The 26,277-nt window shown below is 45.0% G+C and overlaps 1 protein-coding gene across 1 annotated transcript; it reads left to right on the forward strand.

The window, feature by feature from the left end:
• Positions 1–4,969: 4,969 nt before the first annotated feature.
• FYB2 (FYN binding protein 2) lies at positions 4,970–24,323 on the forward strand (the record flags this gene model as incomplete). The annotated part of the gene is made up of 19 exons (XM_079535756.1): positions 4,970–5,002; positions 7,668–8,313; positions 8,947–9,144; positions 10,467–10,500; positions 12,199–12,287; positions 13,030–13,058; positions 14,249–14,280; positions 15,159–15,234; positions 15,599–15,731; positions 17,587–17,704; positions 17,804–17,847; positions 18,141–18,204; positions 19,893–19,976; positions 20,411–20,439; positions 21,085–21,145; positions 21,673–21,765; positions 23,343–23,424; positions 23,970–24,126; positions 24,286–24,323. 19 exons carry the CDS (start codon positions 4,970–4,972, stop codon positions 24,321–24,323), a joined length of 2,040 nt encoding a protein of 679 aa, XP_079391882.1.
• Between the last annotated feature and the right edge of the window lie 1,954 nt (positions 24,324–26,277).

The following is a 26,277-nucleotide window of genomic DNA, read 5'->3' on the forward strand; positions in this document are numbered from 1 at the left end:
TTTGGATACACCATTGTCTATAGAGCTCTTGCCTATTGTCATCCCCATAATGTATCATCTCGTGTCCAAAGCTGATGGGGAGTTATCATAGGATCATAGAATGGCCTGGGGTAAGAAGGAGCATAAAGATTCTTCTCAGTTTAAATCCCCCCTGCTACGTGCAGGGTCACCAACCAGCAGACCAGGCTGCCCACAGCCACATCCAGCCTGGCCTTGAATGCGTCCAGGGATGGGGCATCCACAGCCTCCTTGGGCAACCTGTTCCAGTGCCTTGCCACCCTCTAGGTGAAAAACATCCTCCTAATATCCAACCCTGTCTCAGTTTAAAACCATTCCCCCTTATCCTGTCACTATCCGCCTGGATCAGAACAGCTTTTGGATGTTCTTATACAGGTACTGCAGCAGAAGAGCCTAAATTTTTTTTTAAAGTGATTTGGGACAAGAGAGATGTTCCCTAAATCTGAAATATATCCTCTCCCATAAGATAAGATCCTCTCCCATAACACTTCTCTTATGAGTGTTATAAGAGAAGAATAAGAGAAGAATAAGAGAAGAATATTTGGCTTTTATGTGTCAGAAGAAATTAAAAATAGCCATTGGAAAGCCTCTTGGTCATGCTGTAGCCCAAGTTGCCCCATACCTGTTGCCTCAAGGTTGCACATAGCTTTTAAAATTATCCTCTGAGGACTACTAGGCAGGCACAAAAAATGCACGAGAAATCTGTAACATTATTAGATATTAATAAAAATTAAAGTTTTCCGTGGAGGCTTTAGTATTTGAACAAGCACCCATATCTCCCTGCTTTTCTTTTGCTAAAGTAGGCTGAGGTACTTCATGCATAAATGAAGTATTCCCAGCAGATGATTGCAAGCTTTAACTTCAATAAATTTGAGAGAAAGTGTAATTATTGTAGGAGAATCTGGTCTTGAGCTATTATAGCTATTAAGCAGACAGTGAATTGTCTTCTGCCCACAGAAGACTGGGAGAGAAGTGTCACTCTGTGTATTTCCCAAATTAATTGCAAAGCACATTTCAATAGCTGGCATTGTAAATCATCAAAATAAAAGGACCTCTTACCGTGTTATTTTAATATAATTAGAGCTCAGAATGGTCCTGGGGCTTGTCTTCACTAAACAAAAAGAAATGTAGCACATGGGTAAACTGTGTAGTCAACTGAAATGAGAACTGCCTTCTTGTGACCTTCAAGAGTATGTTAATGTAATCCTTACCTGCTAATGTGCTTCTGATGAGTTCAGAAATTCTTTGTCCTTTCTCTGCCTACACAAGAAGAACTCGAGTAAAAAGTTTTAGTCTTTATATCAAACCTAAATTGCTTTTGCTGGGAGAAAGGCAAGGGATTACAACTGGCTGAGGTGTGCCCCACTATTATCTCCTTGTTCTACATTGCATTCTTTTGTGTCACTTGGACAGCAGGACAAGGCAAGGTTTTAGCAGTGCTTAAAAAGGTCAGGTGGAGTTGGACCCCACTGTCCACTCTGTGCATCATTATCCATCCTGGCATTGGTCCGATCTGCCTTCCTTCCAAATTTCTGCCATCCTTCAATACAGTGGGCTGACTTGCACTATCAAACTCCTCCCCAGCACCCAGCAGGGCTATTGGAGCGTTATATCTTTTCTGATACTGGCACCAGAAATAGGCCATATATATATAAAGTTATTTGTGGACTGTCTCCCAGATAAAATGCCAGGCTGCTTTGTGCAAGCAGGCACAGCAACAATTCCTCACTGGTGAGTGAGGTCGTTGGAGGGGAGGCACTGGAGAGATTTGAGCTGCAAACAATGCAGTCCACATTAGAGGTGGAATTAAAGAACCATTCTCAAAGGTGTTGTGTTCTAAAAACTATATATATATATATAGATTATAGTTCCATTTATAACATTATGAATTCAGCTTGTCTATAATGCATGTTGGATTCCTGTCTCTGTGCCTGGATTAACACTCGAAACCTCTGGCTTGCAGTGCTGGAGGTGCTGCTGATAGCTGCTCCATCATATTCTGGAGGATGGGAAATGGAGGCTGGCAGCAGGCTGGGACCTGCAGCACTGCAAGGGGAATCAAAGGCAGGGTGAGCGTGGCATCAGGCACTTCATGGCCATTCCTGTTGCTACAGAGGGACTCCGCTACCAACATCTCCTCAGAAGACAAGCAACTCCTCATTTAAAATCCTCATGCAAGGAAAATCAGGGTCACATGAGCCCAGTATGTAGCTGGACATGCTGCCACACATCCCACACCCAGGATGCAGGAACGCATCATTTCATTGCCAAACGCAGCACAGGACTTTGGTCCACTTCAGTGTATTAACTGCAGCAAGGGGAGTTAATTTCTGCCTGCAAAATGCATTGATCTGCTAAACAGCATCTGAGCAGCGCTTCTGGTGGTGTGTCTGTTTGCATGAGTCTGGCTCCGAGGCAGTTATGTTACAAGAATTTTGTTGTTCAGTGATTTAGCCTTCTAATATGCAACATTTTAGTTTTAGTATATCCATACAATCACAGAATATTCTCATTTGGAAGGTGCCCACTCAGATCTGCTGAGTGGGAGACAGATACTCAGAAGCATTAACCTTTTCTATACCAATATTCTATTTTTTGTAGGGCATTATTCATGCAATACTGTAAGTTCAGATAGGGTTGGTGACCATCTAATGATAGAGTCCTGCTCTATATTGTGGTGGGTGCCCCATCCCTGGAGACACCCAGTTGCTCAGGCTGGATGGGCTCTGAGCAACTGATGGAGCTGTGGGTGTCCCTGTTCAGTGCAGGGCAGTTGAACTAGATGGCCTTTAAGGGTCCTTGCAACTCAGTTCTATGATTCTGTCCTTTTCTGCACACTGTGCCCACAATGCTGTACTCAGTTCCCCACTGTCATGCTTTAGGAGATGTGGCTTTCATCTGCCACGTGCTGTTTGCTTTCATGGTTCCCTAGGCATGAGTGTGAAGCAGCTTTTCTTTTGAAGTCAAGGTCATTTTGTTTGTTTTTGTTTGTTTTTAATACAGAGATTGTTGCAAGGTGCAGAGGTTACAGAGATGTTCGGTAAGGTGAGATCAAGAGATTGGGCCCTGGGATTGGAGCTCTACCCTTGCAAGCCCTGCCGTTTCACACTGACTTTGGACTGGTGGTGAGGCAGTGCTTTGAGAGAGGCCACCAGTGCACTGTGTCACTGTGTGCTGGTGGAACAGGCATCCCAGTTACTGACCCAATGGCTGTGAGATGTGCAGGAATGGTCCTTTTAAGGACCAGATGGCCATCGTAGCCCCATTGCCAGCACTCGTGGCTCTCAGTGGATCTGGAGCAGCCAGCACGAGAGGCCTTAAACACAGGGACAAGTCTTTGACTTACAGCACTTAAAAAGAAGCATGCACTGAAGTGTTTGTGGGATTGGAGACAACTGTGTAACTTGGGTGGATAAAAACCCTGGAACACGAGAATACATTTAAATTCACTTTCTTGACTGTTATAGGTAAGCTTGACACAGAACTTGAGAATTTGCCCCACAGGCACATATGTTGGCCTCACTGGAGCTGCATTTCATCCTGTCCCAGAAAAGAAAGTGAACACAGGGATTGATAATACTGTATTTTCTTCAGTTTCTCATTGATTGCTGTGATGGAGGCACCAGCGGTCCTCTCTCCCCCTCTGCTGGAGCCCTGTGATAGCTGCTCCTGGCAGCAGGGCTGAGATGTGTGGGGAAGGCTTCCCCGGCACAGAATAAGGCTAAATCAGAACCGAAATACCCTTGTGAAATCAAGAAGTAAAAAAAAAAAAGGGATTAGCACAGACCTGTATAATGCACCTATAACGTATAGTGAGTTCTATTGGTCACAAAGGAAAAGAAAGAAGGAGAAATGCATTTATTTGTTGACTGCTGAGCTCTCGTTCTAAGGACTGTTGTCTAAGATGCTAATTGATTTACTGCAAAATGGAAATCCAAACCATAAAATTCTAATTTTAAAAAATATGACTTTAAGTTTCTTGTCCTGGGAAGATGCTCCAATTAGGCAGTGTTTGGCTGCAGGAAGAGATGCAGCAGGAGGGGAAGGGCTATCCAATGGATTCATTGCATTTCTTCTGGTATCCCAGCAGGAATTAGTCCTGTTTTGCTGTCTCCAGATGTCTCTGCCTGGTTTCTCTATGCAAGCCCTGTCCTTTTCCCCAAGACACTGGCTCTGAAGTCACAACCTCCTCATTCCCTAGCACTGCTTTAATTTAGGGCCCCCATTGGGCAGCTCATAAATCCTCCCCAGCTTGCTGTGCACAAAGTCACCATTCATTCTAAGCACTCTGTGACACCAAGTTGGGCCAGGGGGACTTCCCTGCCAGCACACTGCTCTGTGGGATCCCTCTTTCTTCCTGAGACTACCATGCAGCAGCAGAGCTTTTCATGTGGGGTAAGCAAGACTCACTCTTTGAGTCATGTCTCCAATGACCAAGTATTTATTATATTTATATTTATTTATTTTTCCCCACTTCTCAGCAAAAAAAAGGGCAGTGAGGCACTGGCACAGGTTGTGCAGAGAGGTGATGGGAGAAACCCAAGGTCAGGCTGGATGGGGCTCTGACACTTGATGGAGCTGTGGGTGTCCCTGTTCAGTGCAGGGGCATGGGACCAGATGGCCTTTAAGAGTCCCTTCCACCTCAAACCATTCTATGATTCTGTATTTGGTCAGTTCCCAAGAGATGAAGTCGAGAGCTGCGTGCGATCCTGCTGGCTGTTCCTTTCCAGCACTGGAGACAAAGGTGAAACCGAAAGCTGGACTTCAAACTGCCCAACCCACTGTTTGCAGAATGCAAAGTCTCGCTCAGCTGGAGGGTTGATAAGATGAGTGGGAAGGGCTGAGCAGCAGCCCAGCCCAGGTGAGGCTCTTCCCATACTGGGGGCAGAGTCGAGGTCCAGGTGTGTGTGTGTTCAGGCTCACTGGGCAGCAGAAGGGTGGCGAATGGGTGATGCCGATGCTGGGCGGTGGGGCCATGGATGTGGTGAGTATAGAGTTGCTCCCTTTGCCCCTTCCACAGCAGTGGGTGAGCCACAAGGAGTGCTTGCTGCTCTGTTTCCCACCGTTAATGTGTAGAGTTCCGGCTTGTGCCTCCGTCATCAGGTTAGGTGGGTGTTCCCAATGCTGTGTCTGCTCTCTGTGAGACCGCGCAGGGATGTTTTCCTTCCCCAAAGCAGGGTGCCGAGGGGCTCCTGGTGCTGCTTTTAGTTTTCCAGTTATGCTCTGAGATGAGCTACAGTTGCTTCATCTTAGTGTATTGGAATGTAGAGGTAGGTTATAATTTTTTGCAATTGTTTGGAAGCCAGGGAGTTAATGAACAGTCAGTGCCTGCAGCGTGGGCATGGCTCCAGGTGTGTGGGCAGAGGGCAGTGCTGGTTATACATTGATTCATGGGAGCACCCCTAGTGATGGAGAGAGGGGGATGAAGGTAGCATGGGGGCAAGCAGCCTTCCTCTTTGCTGCCCCACATCTCACAGGGTCCCTCTCCCTGGGTCCGTTGTTTTTATGAAAGGAGAAAACCCAGAGCTCTTTTGGTCAGTCCTTGTGTCAGTGCAGAGCTTCAACTTCTGCTCCTTCAGAAAAATGTCCTTATTGAAACCCTAAGCTGGGCTTTATTCTGCTTCCTAGAATGATATTAATGCTAGAAGATTGTTTTATTTATAGGGAGAAAATATGGAAAGTTTAGCTGTCCCCTGACTCTGTAATGCTCAGTGCTTTCCGGCCAGGAAAAGTTTGTTTCCTTTTTGTTCTCTCCCTCTCTCAACTTGCATGCTCCTTTGCCAAGTGTGTTATTATTCCTGGTGAATTATTTGGCCAGATGTAGCAGTAATGCATACTGTGAGCCCTCTAATTTATTATCAGATTCTCCTCACTTTGCCCACTTCTCTCATCCAAACTGTACAACTCCTCCCAGGGCTGGAAAGCACTCTGCAGAGACCTAGAAAACTCACTGCACCTCAGCTATGTGCAGAAATTGGGGATTGTAGGATCATGGAATGGCTTGGGTTGGAAGGGATCTCAGAGGTCATCCAGCCCCAACCACCCTGCTGTGGCTTGGTTGTCACATATCAGATCAGGCTGCCCGTGGTCTTATCCAGCCTGGCTTTGGGCACCTTCAGGGATGGGGCACCCATAGGAATGCTGTAGGATGCATCATGAAGTGATAGCCCTCCCTTTAACTAGCTGCCACGTGGAGGAAAGAGGAATAACAAGTTGATAGAGGAAGGGGAACCTTGTTGCAATGAGTGCCTGGCCAAAAATCCCATTTTACAAGTTCTCTTGCTCGCAGTGCTGGGCACAGGCACGTGTGTACTTTTTCCTTTCTGTTTTCTCTGTCTCCAAGGGCACGAGTGTGGAACTACATGTTACAGGAACAAAAGAAAACTGGTGAGGGGAGGTAAACAGCGCTGAACTCTTCAACTGTGGCTCGAGCACGTGCAGAAGCTCAGTGCTATTGCATTAGGGCACCACGCCGCTTTATTTCCTGTCTGGAGTTGCACGTGGGGTTTGTTTTAAACCCTCTTCATCCTCCCTGAGCCTCTGAAAGCTCCCATTCCCCTTGGGCTCGCTGCTGTGTTATGTCTGAGCAGCTCACGCGGCATCGCGTTGCTGACCGCTAATATGAAATATAATTGGAGCAATTCAGCCCGCTCCCTCCTTCCCCCCCCCCCCAAGGGCTGGCTCTTTACATCATGCACTGCCCTGTGAAAGTAATAAAGTTAGTGAAAGGGGTCATTCAAGAGAAATTGTCAGTGTTTAATAAATCGCGCAATTAAATGCAATAAAACCTCAGTATTCTATTCATCTGTTCTGCCTTAACACTTAAGGCTGGGGCTTTTTTCAGAATAACGAAGTTCTGTCCTAGATAATTTTTTCCAATTTCCTCATTGGACAGGCCCTCACGAAGCCCTGCAGTCCTCCGTGCTGAACTGAGCTGCTGGAGTAGTGCACCTAATGTAATCATGGCATATAAAAAGTTATAGAGCAGTTCAAGGGCTTAAGTAGCTCATAAATTGTTCTTCATATTTTCTCCTTAGTTCAGTTTGTGGCTGAGTTTAAGCCACAGAATTGCAGGCAAAACCCACGGACTCCTTCCTGTAGTATGGGACAGCTGAAAGGAGGTTGTAGAGAGGTGGGGGTCTGCCTTTGCTCCTAGGTAACAGTGATAGGAAGAGTGGTGATGGCCTCAAGTTGCATGAGAGGTGGTTCAGGTTGAATCATAGGAAAAATGTATTCTCTAAAAGAGCACAGGCTGTCCAGAGTGGTGGTGGGGTCACCGTCACTGGGGGTATTCAAGAAACATGGGGATGTGGCACTGAGAGAGACAGTCAATGGGCATGGTGGTGCGGGTTGGGTTTGGGGATTTTGGGGGTCTTTTCCAACATCAATGGTTCTATGTTTGGGAAGAGGGGTGGGAGAAAATGCCCGTTACAGGCCATTTCAAAAGGTAGTGTCGTTGGTTAGTTACCTTATTTCAAATTCATGTATGGCTGTGGAATTGGTGACTGAGAGAAGAATTGAGTGCCTTACCCCATGCTCATCACTGTGAGCAGAGTAAGTAGCCTCTTCTTCTCTGAAACAATCACGCAAATTGCCTGTTGCTACTCTATAAGCATCTGCTTTGTGCTTTCCTGTCTTTCCCTGCCCAGGAAGGTGTGACTGATTTCAGAGCCCTCCGAGCCAAATTTCAGCATGACTCCAGCCTTGCCACCAAGCCAGTGCAGCCCTGCCAGAAGCCCTGCCCCAGGTTGGAGTCCAGAGGTGATGGCATGCCCAACAGTAAGGCAGATGTGCTGGTACCCAAACCCCACAGTGAACCTCCCTGTCCTGCATCCCAGCCCTCTGCCATTGCCCAGAGGGCCAAGATGGGCCACGCAGATCCAAAGGAGCACAATGAAGAGCACAAAGGAAACATCTCGGTGAAAGAGCTGAGCTCTCCCAAAAGCAGTTCTCCAAAGTATCCAGTGTCCTATTGCAGCGAGCAGCAAGCATCAGTCCAAGCTGGCCCTGAGGATGCTCCACTCCTGAACTCTTTCCACCATGCACTACGGATGTGGCAGAACACTTTATCTGGTGGTGAGAAAGCAAGTACTGAACTGCCAGCCATGCGGCCAATGAACCTCTATGTGCAGCCCAGATCAGGGCAGAGGGTGCTGCGTGCTCCTGCCACATCAAACGGCAGCAAGGTGCCTCCAGTTAGCAGCTATCCTACACCAGCCCCCCAGGCAGCCCAGGGAGATGGGAAAGCTGCTGGGAGCTCTGCAGCAACTACATTGCAACCTCAATGCCAGAAAGGTAAAGTTAGCTATAATTTTTATATTATATATGTGTGTGTGTATATATACAGACAGATATAAGCATGTACAGGTGATCAGAAACTCAACAGGTGGAACTGAAGGCTAGTAGAAGTTGGAACCCTCAAAGCACATGCTGAACTAGCCCATGGGAATGCTCCTGTTCTTCTCTGAGGTCCCAGAGATAAGGGAGGGTTCCTGGACTCTCCTGTTTGTTTGTTTGTTTTTTTCAAAACCTTGCACTAAGAAATTGTTCAAATTCTGAGAGTAGAATAAAGGCTGAGAAAAGGGAGCATCTGTACAATCATAGAGTTGTTAAGGTTGGAGAAGAACTCTAAGCACGAAGCCCAACCTGTCCCCACCGTGCTCGTTGACCTCGTCCCTCGCTGCTGCATCTCCACGGCTCTTGAACACCTCCACAGATGGTGACTTCACCAATTCTCCAGGTTGAATCTGTAAAAATCTGCAGAAGTGGCCGTTTATCTTTGCTCTTACACTGCAGTAGAATGGTAGGAGCCCTGTTGTGTAATGTGAGTGTGACCTTGGGATGAAGCAGTGATGGTGAGAGGCGTTTATGCAACAGCTAGCAGCACTTCAAGGAGGGGTAATTACTGCCTGTGTTTTTTCTCTGGAGCAGAGTCAAAGCCTCCCCGCAGTCAGCTGGGAACAGGGACGCAGCTGGACAGCCCAGGCAGCAAACTACCCAAGATAAGACCTCTTCCTTCAGCTGCATCCCTGGGTCCTGCTCCTCGGAAGCCCTTGAGACCCCCGAAGGTTGATCTCAGCTCTTTCCGAGGCATGGTACCTTCAGTTCACAGACAAAATGAAACAAGTAAGAGATAACATAGAATCACAAAGGTTGGAAAAGACCTCTCAGATCACCAAGTCTAAACCTAACCCACCTCACCATGTCCACTCTGTCCCCCAGTGCCACATCCCCACAGTTCTTGAACACTTCCAGGAATGGTGACCTTGCCACTCCTTAGGCAACCTACGCCCATGCATCACTGCTCTTTAGAGAAGAAATTTTTTCCTATTATGCAACCTGAACCTCCTCTGATGCAGCTTGAGGCTATTTCCAGTCATCCTATTGCTGTTACCTGAAAGCAGAAGCTGATCTCCACCTTGCTACAACTTCCTTTCAGGGACTTGCAGGGAGCCATAAGGTCTTTTTCTATTATTTTCAGCTGAGCGGGGGAAAATAAATTAAAATATGTGGTTTATTGATGTCTATTAGGCAAGTGGAAATATGAGGCTGTAGTTCATTTCTCATATCTTCCTCAGACATGAAAGAGAGCCCATCAGTTGCAATGAAACTGGTTTTTGCCCCTGATTTGGGGAAAGGATCTAGTGTTCTGTGCTGGCTGGCTCACTCCATGCAGCTCTCCCCCAGCTGCAACTCCAACGTGCTGTGAACACCTTGTTGCTAGCCGTCACACTGCAGCACACTGATCTTATCACCCCATCTCAGTGCAAAATGCCTGCACACAGCTGTGGGAAGGCACAATAAAATCAGTAGAAACCGGTCTGCTAATCCCCTGCTTGTGTTTTTAAATACAACTGAGGGCAACATCATTAAGTGTTCCAACAACAAGTGATGCGAAGCTTCAGTTTCCCATAATAAAACCCTGTTGATGTAGGGTAATGGAATATTTTGGCCTGCTTATTAAGCAACTGAGTGCTGTTTCTTTATAGATAGAGGCTTAATCGTAGCCAGATCTTCAGGCACAAATTTGCTGAATTCAAAGGGAGCTGTGTTTCTATGATGGGCTCAGCTAAAACGTCACTGGCTTTCCTGTGGCTGTGCTCACTGATCTGTGCTGAGCTTAGTAAAAATTAAAGGAAAAGAAAGAGGTTCTCACTGCAACTCTTTTCTAATGTACCTACCTTTTCTAAATGTGTAAACAGCACGGAGGAAAGTAGTTATTTCAGTGCCATCATTTGCATGCCCTATTGATATTGCTCAGTTATTGATCTCTGGAAGACCTGAAGTTGTTGCCTGGAAACGTGAAATAATGCCATTAGCACAGCCACATCCCCTGGCAATCCCATTTCATGCCTGTCCCTGTGTGCTGCCTCGAGGAAAGGCCTCTCTGTTTCTGCACGAGAGCAGTGTTGCCTCCGAGCACTAATCCTCCTTGTGTTTGTGTGCAGCTGCTGAGGAAGAGGATTACCTGATTCCCGAAAGGTGAGTGTATGGTGAGCATCCCCACCCCCTGGTGCTGCTGCAGTTTGCATTATGGCTCTGACTTATCATAGGGTGCTCCTGGTTCTGTCCCAAAAGAAGCTCTGGTTTGTAGGGAAGTATTCATGTTCCCATCGAATGCATGAATATACTGTGAAAATGAGAAATGGAGTGGCTGAACCAGAGTAATAAGTGCCAGATTCTTCAAACACCTTTGGTGTTTTCAGAACAAGGGGAAATGGCTTTAAGTTGAAGGAGTGAAGATTTAGGTTGGATGTCAAAGGGAACTTCTTTATTATGGGAGTAGTGAAGTTCTGGAACAGGCTACCCAGAAAGGTTGTGGATGCCCCATCCCTGGAGGTGTTCAAGGCCAGGTTGGATGGAGCCCTGGGCAGCCTGGTCTCAAATGTGGAGGTTGGTGGCCCTGCCTATAGGGAGGGAGGGGGGGTTGGAGCTTTGTGATCCTTGATGTCCTTTCCAACCCAGGCCGTTCTGTGTTTCCCAAGCAATGAGCTATTTTGGCTAACACCACATGAAGTTGTGCTCTTCAGTCAGGGGATGTCCCCACCAGCCCTGACCTAGGTTGTGACTAACTTTCAGTCTTTGCTTCTCAAGGGAGATCTGGTAAAAAAATAACCAGCCCTCTAGCTGTCATGCACCACAAGGAAGCTGTCCCAGTAATACATTACATCAAGATTAGCTATCTTGCTTGGGTACTTGTGATACGGTCTTTACAATAGGTCACTTGTTAAATATTAACCAGGTACGTGGTTTAATCGCATAGCAGCAAAATAATGGGAACAATTCTCATCCCTGAAGCCCAGAAGTGGGAGCCTCACCTGTAATAAAATCCCACTGAGACTCTGGTGCTGCCTCCTGGGCCAGCTGGTCCCAGGCTCCGTTCCCACGTTTGGGGATAAACACTGCTGTCAGCAATGCCAGGCAGGGACCCACCAGCCCACTCAATGCAGCCCAGCTGTATTATGGGTCTAGTGGAAGGCCAGGGTACCTATAAACATTGGTCTGGTCTTCAGCCAAGCTGCTGGGGAACTATTCTGCCCCAGGGCTGGGGTATTTATCTTTGCACCCATTCTAGAATGGTGCTAATTTGAATTGCCGCAAGAGGGAAGTGGGAAAAAGGAAACTGGAGGGACATGGGCTGGGGAGACAATGTTGAGTCTGTGTGGTGTATGCCATACTGGCATGCAGTCTGTCATTGGCTTTGGACAAGGATCTTTTATTTACTCTCTGATATCAGTTTTTTTTCCTGCCTAAGCAAGAAACATCCTGCTGAACAACACAATTTGGTTGCTATTTATTTTGAAGTAGCTGCAAGAGGTTTGAAAGATGCGGCACTCAGATTTCCTTGGGCTTTTTCTTCCCTTTCAACCTGAGGGATCGCTGTCGGCAGAAGACCATAATCCTAATGCAAAGTCCCCTGATGTGTTTTGAGCCCTACACCCCGTATTCATCAAGGAGAAGCAGTGCAGGGTCACAGGGAGGCTCAGCTGAGCCTTGCATTGATGCAGGTCTCCCTTCCCTCTGAGGAATTCCTGATTTCACTTTGCTGTTTTGTGGGCTCAGTATCAAAGCACTTGAAGTTCTCGTCCTTAAGATGAATAAATTTTTTTAGACTACCAAAAGGGCCAGGAAAAAAAAAGAAAAACCAACCCTGTTCTCTCTTTTATCTTGTCCTCTCAGCGCTCAACGTGAAGAGCAGCATAATTACGAGAAAACCTTGATGTACCTGAATCAGTCTGAGGACACCACAACCTTGTGTGTCATTGAAGGTACTCTGCAATACAAGACTTTTAAAGGAATTACATGCTGTCTGGGCCACAGCCTTAAAAAGGCGAATAACATAGCTGCTTCGGCTTGGAAAAGCAGTTGAATGTTGGTTGGGGTGAGAAAAAATGACTCCCTTGGCTTGTGGACAGAGGGACTGGGGTACTGATCAAAAATAAATTTGGATTTTGGTTATGAGATGATTCTCGTATGGTAAAATTGCCATGAGGAGAATTAGTAAGATATTGCCTATGGGGAAGAGAAAGTAGAGAAGATAGTGAAGCAGACCTCAATTTTTTCTTGGGAACGGGTATTTTTACCATAAGGATCACTTCCATCTCCACCACTACTTTCTCCCAGTATAATAATCTCTATCAGGATTGCCACTGTTCTATCTTCCACTTTTAAAAAAAATCTTCTGCTTTTGGAGGTTGTTAGTTTTTGCCCTGTTCATTGTTTTAATCTACCATTAGAATGGCAGAAAAGCAGCCTCGTTGGGGAAACTCACCATAGCCCTTTTTGGGTTTGCCTCGAGGGCTATGAAAACTGTGGCCAGCCAGAATTGTTGCTTGCAATCCTCTGAACATAAGCCAAAGCTAAATAGCAAACTCAGGGACTGTGGTTGGAGGGACCTTGTGAATCTGTGCCTGGATGCTGAGCATGGAATAAATCTGGGGTTTGCAACGTGAAATACAGTGATGTGCAGTCAATTAAAAACTAATACCTGTTCACAATTATCTTTTTTAGTACCTAAGGTAGAACCTCAAGAACACAAGGTGAGTCTCTTCACAGCCTGTTTTGGCATTCTAGGCTTGAGTATATTGTATGTACCTTCCTCAAAACTTTTGCTATTTGTATTTCCTCTATGCTGAGTGTTTCTGTATGTGTGCTGTCTGTGAAGACTCTCAAAGAATAAATAAGAAATTGCAGAGGGGACATGAAGATTAATGAGGTTTCCAAACACAGCTGGGGAGAGAGTCAGTCCCCTTGACTTCCTCTGCAAACGTGTCAGGAAGTGGTAAAGTCATCTGGACCTTGGTGGCAGACCAAGTAATTGTCAAGCACTGATATCAAGATCATAAATTTTGAGGGCAAAATCCACTGAATTTGCTCTGGAAGCTCCTGCCAAAGGCAAGCTGGTGCTGGTAATCCCTCTGAAGGCATAAAAGCAATGTTGAGCTTCCTGATCATGGAAGTGCACTTTGAGCTTTGGCTCATAAGTGAGGGCAACGTCTGTGGGGACAACCATATGGACTCTGGTCCTCTGCTGCATGGATGGCTTACTGCAAACTGCGGCTTGACTCTTCTCATGTTACCCTAGCTACAAAACCAGTGGTAGTGGAGGTGTCCTGCAGGATGATGTATTGCACAGGGCAGGAATTTTCTCCAGGGAAGCCCTGTGTGGCTGCACAGCTCACGGTGAGGAACTGGGCTGAGAGAGCATCACCTCATGCAGGAAGATGATTGGGTGTTGGTTCTGGTTCTGCTGAAAGGGGAAAAACTGCTCTTTGGGAAATGTCAAACTCCACTTTCAAATGCTGACATGCAAAGCAATCAATTTGTCTAGGAAGCAGCACAGGCTTCCAAATTCACTTATCTATGCATGATTTGCAGAGAGGTTCTGTGGCTCATCTGTAGCCTTGTTTTACGGAAGGTTGGAAAATCTTTATTTTCAAGTAATAAAAACCTCTCCCTCCTCTTCTGTAAGCTCTCCAACCTGTAATTGCTTTCGGCCTCATCCCTTGCACCACTACACTATTTCCATGCAGTTTGTCAACATGCATATCCTCTGTCTTGTAGAGTAGAGGAAACATCCTTTCCTGATGGCTGTTCCAAATGTAAAAGCTTTATGAGCTTTCTGAAGAAATATTTCTTTAAATAGTAAATGACAGTTTAGGTACCATGTAGACGCTTGACTTGCCACAAAAAGCACAGGGGCTGAAGACTTTCCTCTTCTTTATTCTAGAAACAGAAGAATTTTCTCTTTGGTGAATCCAGGTAATTTCCTTTTCTTTCTCCTAAACTGCTTCTAACCCACAGCTAATCCAGGTTGAAGTTGGGATATTGTAACACCTGGGAAACAGATTGAAGTTTCAATACAATTTAGTGACCAGGAAAAGGATAAATTATCATGTCCTTTGGTGTCAGCACTCAAGACTTCTTAGCCTGTTTTCATTCTAAAACGTATCTGGAGGAAGCTGAGTCTCTTTCCTCTGGCAAAAAAAAAAAAATAAATAAAAAAATCATATTGTCTTTTCATACTGAAACCTGAACTTTAAGAAGGGAGAGGTATGGAGCTCTCAGAATGGGAAACACAGTTCTAGCTCTGAAGCTGTAAGGCAAGGTCCACACCAAATGTCACCCTGCCAGTGACCTATTTCAGACTCCTTGTGGTGTTAATTATTGACGCTGATTGAAGGCTGCATCACTGGTGGGACTTGAAGAAGCATGGGATAAAAGGGGGTTTTCCCATTTCAGTGGGAATCATTAAGATGCTGTGGGGAGAAAGATGTCACGTTCTGGTTCTCTTAATATGTGTTCTCTAAATCACATGTAGCACGGCAGGAGGCAAGTCTTGAGAGCCAGGTATCACTGTGGGCACATGGATCTAGCTTGTCCGTTGCTGCTATGAGAGAACAGCCATCTCAGCTTGTCTCTTCTTACAAGAGTGATTGCTATTACCCTGAATAACCAGTGGCCAAATCCAAACCTAAGATTGGGATCTGACCTGGTGGTACCAATGGTGTTTATGGGCACCTACACCACTAAAGGGAAAATGAGCTGCCTACTGTGACATGGTCATTAAGCAATCTGTGTGGCAGTGACTTCACTTAATGTCTCTGTTCTGACATCTCTCCCATTTCTGAAATTTGCAGTCCCAGAAGAGCTGTAGTAGAGGATGAGAAAGAAGGAAAAATAAGTCTTGAAAGAGAGAAACAGGAAGTGAAGAAGGTATTCAATATGTCATATTCTTGAGAACATATTATGTCCTCACATTTTCTCCTTTTACCCTCTTTTGTTGATGAAGCAATTGAAATATTTGATTCTTTAACTACTTGTTGTTTTTTTTTTTGGGGGGGGGGGTTTCTTTAATCTCTTCCTCTGTTTGCCCATTACTCAACCAGAACTGCCTAAAAAGCATGTAATGCTGCCAGGAGTCACATATGGCTATTGGAAATCCCTCGTGGAAAGGGGGTGTGAAACCCTTCTAAGTCCACAGAAGGATATCTTATTTGCTTATATGTATGTTGTATTATCATATATCAGAAAACTGTATCTGAATACTCAATCAACTGAATCAGATGTCTGATCTCAGCCAGGTGGAAATGAGTACATAATTCTCAGTGACCAAGCCAGGGAAGATGACAGAGGTGGGATGAAGGCGTTGCATATGAGGCAGGATGTGACCAGTACCCCCCAAAGGCTGGCAAAAGACAGAGCAAAACCCTGTGAGTATCTCGTTTGCCTGTCGTGTGTTTCTTCAATGTTCAGTCCCATCTGTTGCCCAAATGTCTCTTCCATATGGGAAAAGATGTTAAAATTGAATGCAACTCTTGAACCAATTTAGTTAAACCAGGGCAAAAGGTTGCATGTGCATTTGTATTCTGGTCTGAATCATTTATTTTGGTTTTGCAAATAGCTTCCTAAGTTGGTTAACCATCTGCATAACTCAAATTGAGGTGTTTGTTTTCCTAACAGATTACCCTTATCCAAGGGAGCTGAAATCCACCTCCTCTGCTTCTCATAATTTATTGAGTCTCAGAAGAGCATTTGGCTGAGGCTTGTGGTGGAAGCACATGTGAGCACGTGGAGAGCCTGGCGTCTCCTCCTGTCCCTCATTAGGATGGAGTATGGTTGTGGTTCCAGCGAGTCTTCTTTTACAGTTATGGCATCTGACCTCAGTCTTCCCCTGTCAAGATGCTCTGAGGTTGGTGCACAGCTCTAGATGCTGAGCTGCACAGTCCAAGCCAGCCATGATTGTAAATGCTATTCCATAGCTTCAGGTAGAAGTGCATGGGCTGTATTCAGCAGTGGTCAGGCAGTGGAATGGGCAGCCCAGGGAGGTGGTGGAGTCACTTACCTTGGAGGTGTTCAAGGAACGTTTGGATGTTGTGTTCAGGAATATGGTTTCGTGAGAACTATTGGTGATGGGTGGATGGTTGGACTGGATGATCTTGCAGGTCTTTTCCAACCTTGGTGTTTCTGTGATTCTGCTAAGACTTGACTGCCCCTGCAAGATGTTAATGTGAAAGAAAGGTTGCTATGCTGGGCAATGTGGACAGAGCAGAGGTGTGATGGAGAAGGTGCAAATTGGCTGTGGTTGTTATTGGTGTGATTCCGGGGATTTATTTCATTTTTATTTTAAACTGCTTCACAGTAATTTGGTTGGGGTCTGTTTCTGTAAGCAATGTTGCTGGTTGGTTGACCTTGGATGGCTGGAAGCAGTTTCTGATGGGCAGTTTTTAAGAAGTGTTAATGGTAGGCCTCCTGCTATTGCTCCACCAGAAGCTGGCTCTGGGAACTTTTTTCCCTTCCCTTCATCCTTCTCATCTTCAAGGAGAATTGCTCTCTTAGTGGCTTGTTTGGCAGAAATTTCTGTGATTCACTAGAGCATTCTGTGGTGTTGCACGTTTCTGGTGAGACCTACTGCGTGCCCTTGTGTTCATCTAGAAACAGTATCTGCTGTTATGTTTGTGGCTGCATTTCTACATTATTCTAACTCATTTAAATACATCAAAGATTTATTATTGCCACTGAAAAAGTCCTTGAGGAATAAATCTTACCTAACCTCATGAGTTGCAGCTCTCATGCTTTGTTTCCATGGAATATCTCCTGGTGGAAGACTTTTCTGGGAGACTTCCTCCTCTTGTCCTTCCCAGCATATCTACAGGTATATTCTCAATGGATTGGCCCATTATTTGTCTCAGCATTGCTACCAACCATGCTAAGCTCTCCTACAATAATTTCTGCAAACATCCATTAATTCTCTCCTGGGATATTTTCAGCTGAGGAGCAACCTTCTCAAAGCTGCCATAACTGAGAATACCGATGGATATTTTGTATTTCTTTAATATACTGCAAAACTTTTATCTTCAAGTTTTAAAACGTTAAATTTTTCTGAAGTCTTTTAAAGTTCTTCTGAAAGTAGTCCTGAGTACTGGCTTTTGTGGGCTCCTAGAATGGAAAGTATGCCTGAAAGCTCTCATTTAGTATGGCATCGCCTGTCAACCTTAACAGTTGCCCATGACCTGAGAGAAGTGGCACAGAAAAGCTCCTAAAGCAGAGGTCCTTTCTCATTTGCAGTGTACTATGGTGCTCCTGAACCAACCGAAGACAGACCAACCTCAAGACCAAACCATCATCAGCTCCTGCTGACCCCAGAGGATGTGTACGATGACGTTGAGGGACTTCAAGACAGACTGTGAGTATGGATCAACTCTTCACTAAAGCTGAAATGAAATGTCTTTTATAAATTGTGCTGCCATAAATACCCATGTAATACTTCTTTCTTGCCTTCAAGCAGCCGTGCTTCGGATGCCTCAAGTCCATCTGCTTCAGACAGCAGTAAGTGTAGCACACGGGGCTGCTTTTAATTTGGTTGGTGACTGGGAGATGACGTGAATACCTCCATCTAACTTTCAACATCCATGATGTCTCCTCCTGGCCTGATAGCTTTGAATTCCCATTTAAACCAGTGGGGAGCAGTGTTCGTATCTAGTGTGGAATTCATGTGAGCAACTTTGAAGCCTCTGTATGGGTAATATGTAAAGGCCTGGATGCATTTTACCCAGCAAAACTCACCTCATTGCTACCAAGTGTGACTTGTGATAATGGTCTGCCTTGGTTTTAAATTTCAGGAAGCAACTATGAAGAAACATATGAAGATGTTGAAACTGGGAGTGATAATCCAGCAAAAGAGAAGTAAGTTGCAGTTTACTAGCCTGAATTTCAAACTTGATCTTGAATGCCAGGTACTGGCTGGAAGCCTTATTTTCCTAATGCAACTGCAAGGAGTTGCTGTATGGGTGGATTTATTTCTCTTCTCTCCCTCTTTTCCCTTTGGCTGACATTTAGGAAACAGCAGTTACCAAATTTATGTCCCTAAGCAGCAAGGCCTTCCTATGAGAGCCTGTAACGCCCTCCATCCAGTGGAACAATTCCTCTTCTAGAGCCCTACTCGCATGAAATACGCAGGGCAATCTGACCCTCCTCTTGCACAAAAAGGTTGTTCAGCTGTAACTGAAAAATGGCATCTCCTCACATGCCAAAATGCTCAAGAGACAAACAGAGGCATTGTCCTTGTAGAAGGGACAACAAATATTTTGGATCACAGACGATTGGAAAGCTGAAAGGAGCCTAGGCTGCGAGCTAATGCCCGCAGCTGATATGCTCTATGTTACATGCAACCTGCTCCTTTTTACAGGGTTTCTTGTGATATTTGCTTCCAGAAGGTGTGTTATAAAAGCAATGAGTTTAGCAGCCTCAGGTTTATATGTTGCCAGGGTTTCCTTAGTGGATTAAGAGGTGAAACTTGAAGTTAGTTGTGTTTTCACTTATTTGCTCTGTGAGGTTCCCTACCCTTGCAGATTTCCTGCGTCCCTTTGAATGAAATAGAGACAGCCTCTGGGAATGGCACATGGGCTGCTGATGCTGCACACAATTACTGTGAGTGCATCTGGTGGCTGTGTTCTAAGGAGTAGCGTGGGAGGAATAATAAGGTGTTTCTGTACATCTGCTTCTCCCCTATGAATGTGGGACTCGTATTGGTGTGCATCTGGATTCGAATCTAGTGTGCGCCAGAGAAGGGGGGGAAAACTATAGGAAACTTGAAACCCTGAAGGTGATGGGGCAGTTATTAAAAGGTGACAGCATCACTTCTCCACAGATGATAATTCTTGGGGAAATGGAGGAGCAATGCATCTTGCTGGAGCTTGCAAAGGAATTTTACAAGAGAGCTGGGGCTGGGATCAAGTTCACAGAGTTCAGAACTCAGTATCTGAACCCCCCAAACCACTCTTAATGAAATTTTTACATACATATAAAATGTTTTTAATAGTACTTGTGCGTGGATAATGACCCCATGTGAGGATCTTGGTTCTGTGTTGCTCTTTCCATTGAAAATCACTACAGATTTGCAACCTCTCGTAAGCTTGAGAGAGAAATGCATGCGGTGGAATGTCTGCATGAAGGGTGTAGGAAAGAAATATGTGATGAGGGGGGACATAGAACAACCTTCTAGATGTCCTGCTTTAATGTGAGCTGTGGTTGGCCAGGCATTTTTTCTCCTTTTCACTGTGAATTTTTTAACTCCAAATACATCTGGGTCAGAAAAGGACAGGAACAGACTTCACCTCTTCTGTATTTCAGCTCCTGTTATCATTGAAAAATTTGAAGCCAAACAAAAGATTTGATCTTGGACATTATAATTGATCACCTTTTCCTTCATCTTTATCCATCCCGTTGGAGCCATTGTTCATCCTCATTATGCTGTTAGGCTTAAAGTGTATTGTTGGAGGAGGTTCTGAGCTTCAAGTTCTCAAGGGATATGAGTGTTGCAGTTCACATACTTCAGAGCCTCTTTAATTAAAAATCTTTTCTATTTTGGACAGAGCAGAAAAACAAAAGAGATTTGGAAAGCTGTTTAAGATAGAAAAATTGAAACTGAGAAATACCAGGTTCAAGGAAAACTTAAGGTAAGCAGGCTTTGGTTGCTCAGCCTTTTTCCCCCTCTAAATCTGAGCCATTGTATCTGCAGTAATTTGAGAGCAGGAATAAGGAGCACAGCTTTACCTGTGAAACGACACTCAAACTGCTTCTGTCAACTCATGGGGATTTGTTATGGCAGATGTGGCCAATGGTCCATCTGTGTGGCTTCCTTTATGTCAGAAACCTGCAGAAGCTGGTCTGACAGCAGCATCCCCTGGCACAACTTCACAACTTAAGATCCTCACGTCTCTCTTTTGACAAATACTGTTGGTGTCAGGGACCCCGTGCATCCAGAAGTGTTCTGCATTGCTTCAGCAGCAAGCATGGTGTGCCACCAGTGCGTGGCACGTCAGTACTCATGGCTTTATGGGCAATGCTGATGTGAAAGCTGGTTTCTAACAGCCTCTTCCTCTATCTTCAGGTTGTTTTCCATGTCGGCGCCAAATTTAGGTAAGCAGCATACATGTCTGGCACTTGGGAATGTGTGCGGGGGAGGGGAAATGGTGAGTTGCACAGTGGAGAAGATTTTATGCATTGTGGCTCTCTGAAAATAATGTGTCAGTGTTCATCTGAGGGCTTAATATGGGATTGCACTGCAATTAAGGGTGGCTTTTGTTGTTGGTTTTGTTGTGTTTTTTTTTTTCTTCTTTTCTGAAAAGTCCTTCAGATTTTAATATATCCTGTGAGGCAACATGCGAAGCAGTCCTTGCTGAGCAAGAGCAGCTTTCTGCAAAGTTTCAGTGCTTTCCAGGCAGTAACTGCCCATTGAAGGGACTATCATGCCTTCTGTAAATGGGGTGGGCATACCAACTGTCCCATGCATAAGCCTGGGGATGGCGATAGAGTGAACATCCCACATCCCTGGGGTGGGAACTCTGGGATAGTGCAGCTGGGGCTTTGAAAACCCAAGCACCTTGCCTTGTGCTGGAGTCGTGGCCTGTCTTTGGAGCTGTGGGGTCTTCCTTTTGCATTGCCTTTACCCCTTTGAGTTGAGTGACTTGCAGCACCCTCAGTTCTCTTCTGCAATAAATAGCTTTGAGTGCTGGATCCAGAATTACCTTTCCAATAATGTTTTCTGCTGCCTTTGGGTGCCAGCAGATGTCTCCCAGGAGGACATGGTGTACGACGATGCTGAGACCGAGCAAAAAGACCCCAGGTGAGGAGGGCTTCTACCAGCACTGGCCAAGGAGATGAGTTTTCTGGGGACTCTACAGTGCTGTGAGGGTCAGGAGCAGGTCAGGACCCTCTCCTCTGGAGACAGTCCAGATGCACTCTGCTTGTGTGTTTAATTTGGCAAGAAACATCCCCCCCAAATGCTTCTTTGACATTACATAGTGCCAGAGATGTGAAAAGAAGTGAGCTGCTCACTGCCACACGGCAAAGTTGGGATCGTTTTTCTAAGGAAGGAAAAGCCCAGCTCCCAGTGCTGATAATCAGTGAAGTCCTGGCGAGCTCCTTGTCAGAAAAATTGCTGTTAATGGAAACAGCATGTCTCGTGCCTGGCTGCCAGATGATGGTGGAGGCAGCGTGTGCCTCTACAAAGCGAGCTCATGTTTGCGTCTGGGTGGGAGCTGGGAGGAGGCAGGGAAAAATCATGGCTTTGTACAGCCTGAGTTTGGGGAGGGGATGCGTCCTGCTTGCAAAACCTGAATTAGTGCAGTGCTTTTCCCTCCCTCCTCTCAGAGAGAAGGATGACAAGTGCAAAACGTGGATGCCAAAATTCCTGATGGCAAAAGAAGTGAAGGACCGACGGAGAAGCAGTGACGACGTGGAAAGGTCTTTATGGGTGTTATATGTTTCTCCCATGTTTAATGCTGTACTGAATCGTGCTGCGTTTCTCTGAAGCCATTTGCAGGAGCAGGATGTCTTCGCTTAAGCAAACATTTAGTATTTGGCTGCTGCTCCAAGGCCCTTTTAGGAAACTTCATGAAGTATCCTGAATTCAGAATAAGCTCTTGGATCTGAGCTGTATGCAAGTGAGGGGTGCCTTGTGGGTCTTATGCTGGAGCTGTACCTGTTCTTCCCACTTAGCTGAGACAACAGGGTGTAATTGCTGTGCACTGGGCTGCTTTGTTGGTGTGCTCAGTTCCATTCCCCTTCCATTTTTCCCTTGATCAAATATTCAATCTTCAATCACGATCAACTGTTGCCATTTTGGCAAGACCCTTCGTTTTAGAAGACCCCCCTACAGTCTGCATGTCCCCTTGCCCTTAATTTAAAGTATTGAATTCTTTTCAATTTTATTTTTCCCAGCCAGAATTACCACATTGCCTCTTGTTGTACCATTTGGGCCTGAAAACAAGCAAAACCAAGACTTTTTGTTACTGGTGCTGCAAAGACTCTCATAGGAAGCAGGCAATTTCATTTCCCTTTTAGATCAGATAAATATGCACTGCAGCTGAGGTTTTTTTTGTGACCCGGTCCCTGGGACTTCAAACACATAGAAGTCAGTGATATATTTTCTGGGTTCTTACCACAGAGTTCCTGTGTGGTGCTGCTGAAACACTGCTTGCTGTGTAGCATAGGGCTGTGTGTATGGTTGTACAGAGCACCAGGAAGCTGATGCGATTTCATCAGCTCCTTACAGAGCACAGGTTCTCTAGCCTGAGTCTGCCAATGGCAAATCTCTTAACAGCTTAGAAATCTTTGATTTCAATTCTTGCTTCCTCTTCCTCTTAAAATTTAGAGCATGAAAGTTAGCCAACTCTGTCTTATTTACTGCAAGTTGCTTTTTCTCCCTCCCATCTTAGTTTTAAAATGAATGCCACAGCTGTAAATCTGTGTATAGATCAGAAAGAGCGGCATCTCCATCTCCATGGCATTTGCTCCCCTTCACATAGTTTTAAGAGCCAATTTTAATTTTACAGTGCCACATAAAATTCTGCTTTGGTTATATCCTGCTCCACGAGCTAAAAAAGCAACAGAAATAGGCAGGACTTTTGAACCCCTCTTCATAAATGGCTCACAATAAAGGTTACCTGGGGACCCTTTGTGTCTGAGTATAAATAAAAACAGAACAAGATGAATTGTTGGGGGCAAACTCAATTGTCTATGAAAACTCAACTGATTTGAAAACCTTGATGAAGTGTTTATTTGTTCTCATGCCATTTACAGGGAGCACGCTTGGTCCAAAAGCAGATACCAAATGGCTCAAGTTATGCTCACCAACACGTTTGAGTCACTTACTCACCCCTTTATGAAAAACAGTGATATGAGTGATGTGCTTTGCTCTCATAAGTGTTCATTGCAGAAAAGCCTGCAGCAAGGCTCCGGGTTGCATTTCTCACTGTTTCCCAATGCCAGGGATTATTTAAACAATGCTCAGAAGTGTGTGTTTCTCTCTCTCGGTGCAGAAGTATCTTTAAATTCAAGAAGAGCAATGCAGAAAAAAATAAGATGGAAAATGAAGAGAAGATATTTAGAGAAACATTTCTGGTATGTGTCTTTTTTTGCACACATGCTGTGCCAGAGGAGGATGAAGGATTAAGAGAAGCATGGTGAAAATTTGTCTTTATCTACACTGACAGAGATGTCCAACTAGCCTGCTGCATCATCTCCTCATCTAGGATCTCCACCAGCGATGTTGCCAGGCTTTTCATAGAACCATAGAATGGTTTGAGATGGAAAGGACCCTTAGAGGCCACCTAGCCCAACTCCCCTACAGTGAACAGGGGCACCCTTGGCTCCATCAGGTGCTCAGAGCCCATCCAGCCCGGGCTTGAGTGTCTCCAGTGATGGGGCAGGCACCACCTCTCTGTGCAATGTGTTTCAGTGCCTCACTAGCCTTATTCTAAAAAACCTCTTCCTTATATCCTGTCCTAAACCTGCCCTCTTTCCATTTGAAGCCATTTTCCCCTTGTTCTATCACAACAGACCCCTCTTTTGCCCCAAGCAAAGCCTCACAACTTCACCCTTTCACTGCCCTTGGAGACATCGCATGTCAGTGTGGAGTTACATCTGACCTTGTTCTCTGTCTACAGTACGACAAGGAGATCCGAGTCATCAACACAGCAACCGCTGCATGCTCCATCCCCAGCATGAGGAGAGCTGACCTCCCGCTCACAGCTGGAGAACAGCTGGATGTGATCGATGTCACCGAGGGCAGCGCAGTGATATGCCGCAATTCAGAGGGCAGATGTAAGTCTGTAGGAGCTCTCTGGCACAGGTAGTCAGTGTTCAATCTGGTTTTAAGGAGCACATTGATTTGGTAAATAATATTACGTGCTTTGTGCTGAACCACTGCTGCTATATTTGCTCAGGAATTTACTAATTTGCTTTTTTTCCCCCTTTTCTCAGATGGGTATGTCCTAGTGGAGTACTTGAACTTCAGGTAAACTTGGATTTTATTTATTGCAATGTGTTTTTTAAGGGCTCTTCCAACCTAAACCATGCGATGATTCTGATATTTTCTTCTTCTTCTATATACGGATATTTGAGATATAGAGGAATGTGATTTAAACTTCCGAAGCCAGGGGAATGCTGATGTAGACAGTATTAAATGTTAAATAAGTATTTCTTGGTTTAGTCTGTTATTACATTTACATGGATTTGCAGTCATGACCTATATAGTTTGGAGATCTTTCACGGCCTTCAGATATGCCATATTAATTCATATCTGCTGCAAACACGATCCACTCCCTGTGCATCGCCTTGCCAAAACACAGCCCTAAGCTCGCTGCTACAACAGCATTTCTTTGCATGCCCATGGCTGATTGCTACAAACGAACCTCTTATTGCCAAGGTGCCTGTTGGTATGAAATTTCTTTTTCTGACAGGCAGTACTGATGGCCCCGGAGCATCCCCAAAGTGCTGTTTCGAGCCTAGGAGAGCCCATGTTTGTCAATGTGGGGAGCTGATGCCTATGTAAATAAAGCTTTATTTTTTACACTTTCTCTGGTAAGCATGCAAGAGACACTTTCTTTCTTTCTTTCTTTTCTTTTTTTTTGGTCTATTTTGAACGTTTTCTCTGATTTTTCTCAACATCAGTTACTTCTAGGGTTACTCTCTTTCTACCTCCCTGTTTACCTCTGGAATGGCTACGAAATTTTCATGAGGGGTCTTATGCAGTTTAGTTGCTCCATGTCCATCTTTTAGTGTCCCTTTTTAAGTGCTGGAATTACATGGTTTCCAATCACACAACATTGAGTTTCCTTTCATCTTGAAAGTATTGGGGCAACAGGTATTTATTACATTCTTGATGTATGAAGTATATAAAATAGTGGAAAAGTTGGCTAGTTCCTTTCCAAAATAAAAAAAAAAAAAAAAAAAAAAAAAAGGGGTGAAAGAAATTAAAAAGTAAATAAAGCCTTCAGTAGAAATGTGCTTTATTTTTGCAAGCTAACATAGGCATCCAGGCCGTGTGAAGGCTGCCTTCTGGCTTCCCCACTGCACAGCAGCAGGTATGCACCCAACAGTTGTCCCTGTGTTCGGAGTGCTGAGTGCTTATTTTCAGAAAAAGGCTCCTAAAAGTAGGAGGAGAAATATAAACTGCCAATGGCTTCTCCTCGGTGTACCCAGTGAATGCCTTTTCAAAAGAAGAAAGGAAAAAAAAAAAATAAAGTGAACTCTGAGTTTGTTTTCCAGTAAGGTTTTTACGTGGCTTTTGGCAGAAAGGGACATGAACATAGCTGTGCTATGCAGCCCCTCCCCAGCCCCCTATCGGTGCGCTCATAAATAACCCTGAAAATGTAGGTGGCTTAATTAGAAATTATTAAATGTTCCAGGCTTAAGAAAACATGGCAAAATAAAAACGCTGTTTGCCGCATGGCCATTTCAAAGCTGGCATCGAAGGCATCAGGAAAACAGAGCAAATATTTAACATTTACTTTCAAGTCTATACAGGCATTCTTATTTATTTTACCATGTGGTTACTATTAAGTGTATTGGCCTCCATCCATCCTTGAGAGAGAAAAAAAAAAAAGAAATAAAACAACCCCCTTCAAACATGCACAGCTTTGCACACTTGCCAGCCTAAATATTTAGATTTCTCCAGGGGAGATGGAGAGCTGGGGAGCTGAGGGGTGTGCTTGGCCACGGAGCTGCTGGGGATGTGTGTCCTTCTTTCCCAACCTCCCAGGGCCCTGCCCTGATAGTAACCAAGTAGATGTTAGCTCCCTGGGGGGCTCTCCTCCATGATCATGTTTAGAGCTGATCCCCTTGGGAAAACTCCTGATTGCTTTTTCGCCCTCCTCTCCCCATCCAATGCTACCTCTGTAAATGATGCTGCATGCGCTGCAAGTCTCTTCCCTCGTGGTGAAGCACAAACGTTTGCATTGGTGTTGGCTGCAG

The sequence above is a fragment of the Tetrao urogallus genome, assembly GCF_951394365.1.
Source record: "Tetrao urogallus genome assembly, chromosome: 5".
NCBI lineage: Eukaryota > Metazoa > Chordata > Aves > Galliformes > Phasianidae > Tetrao > Tetrao urogallus.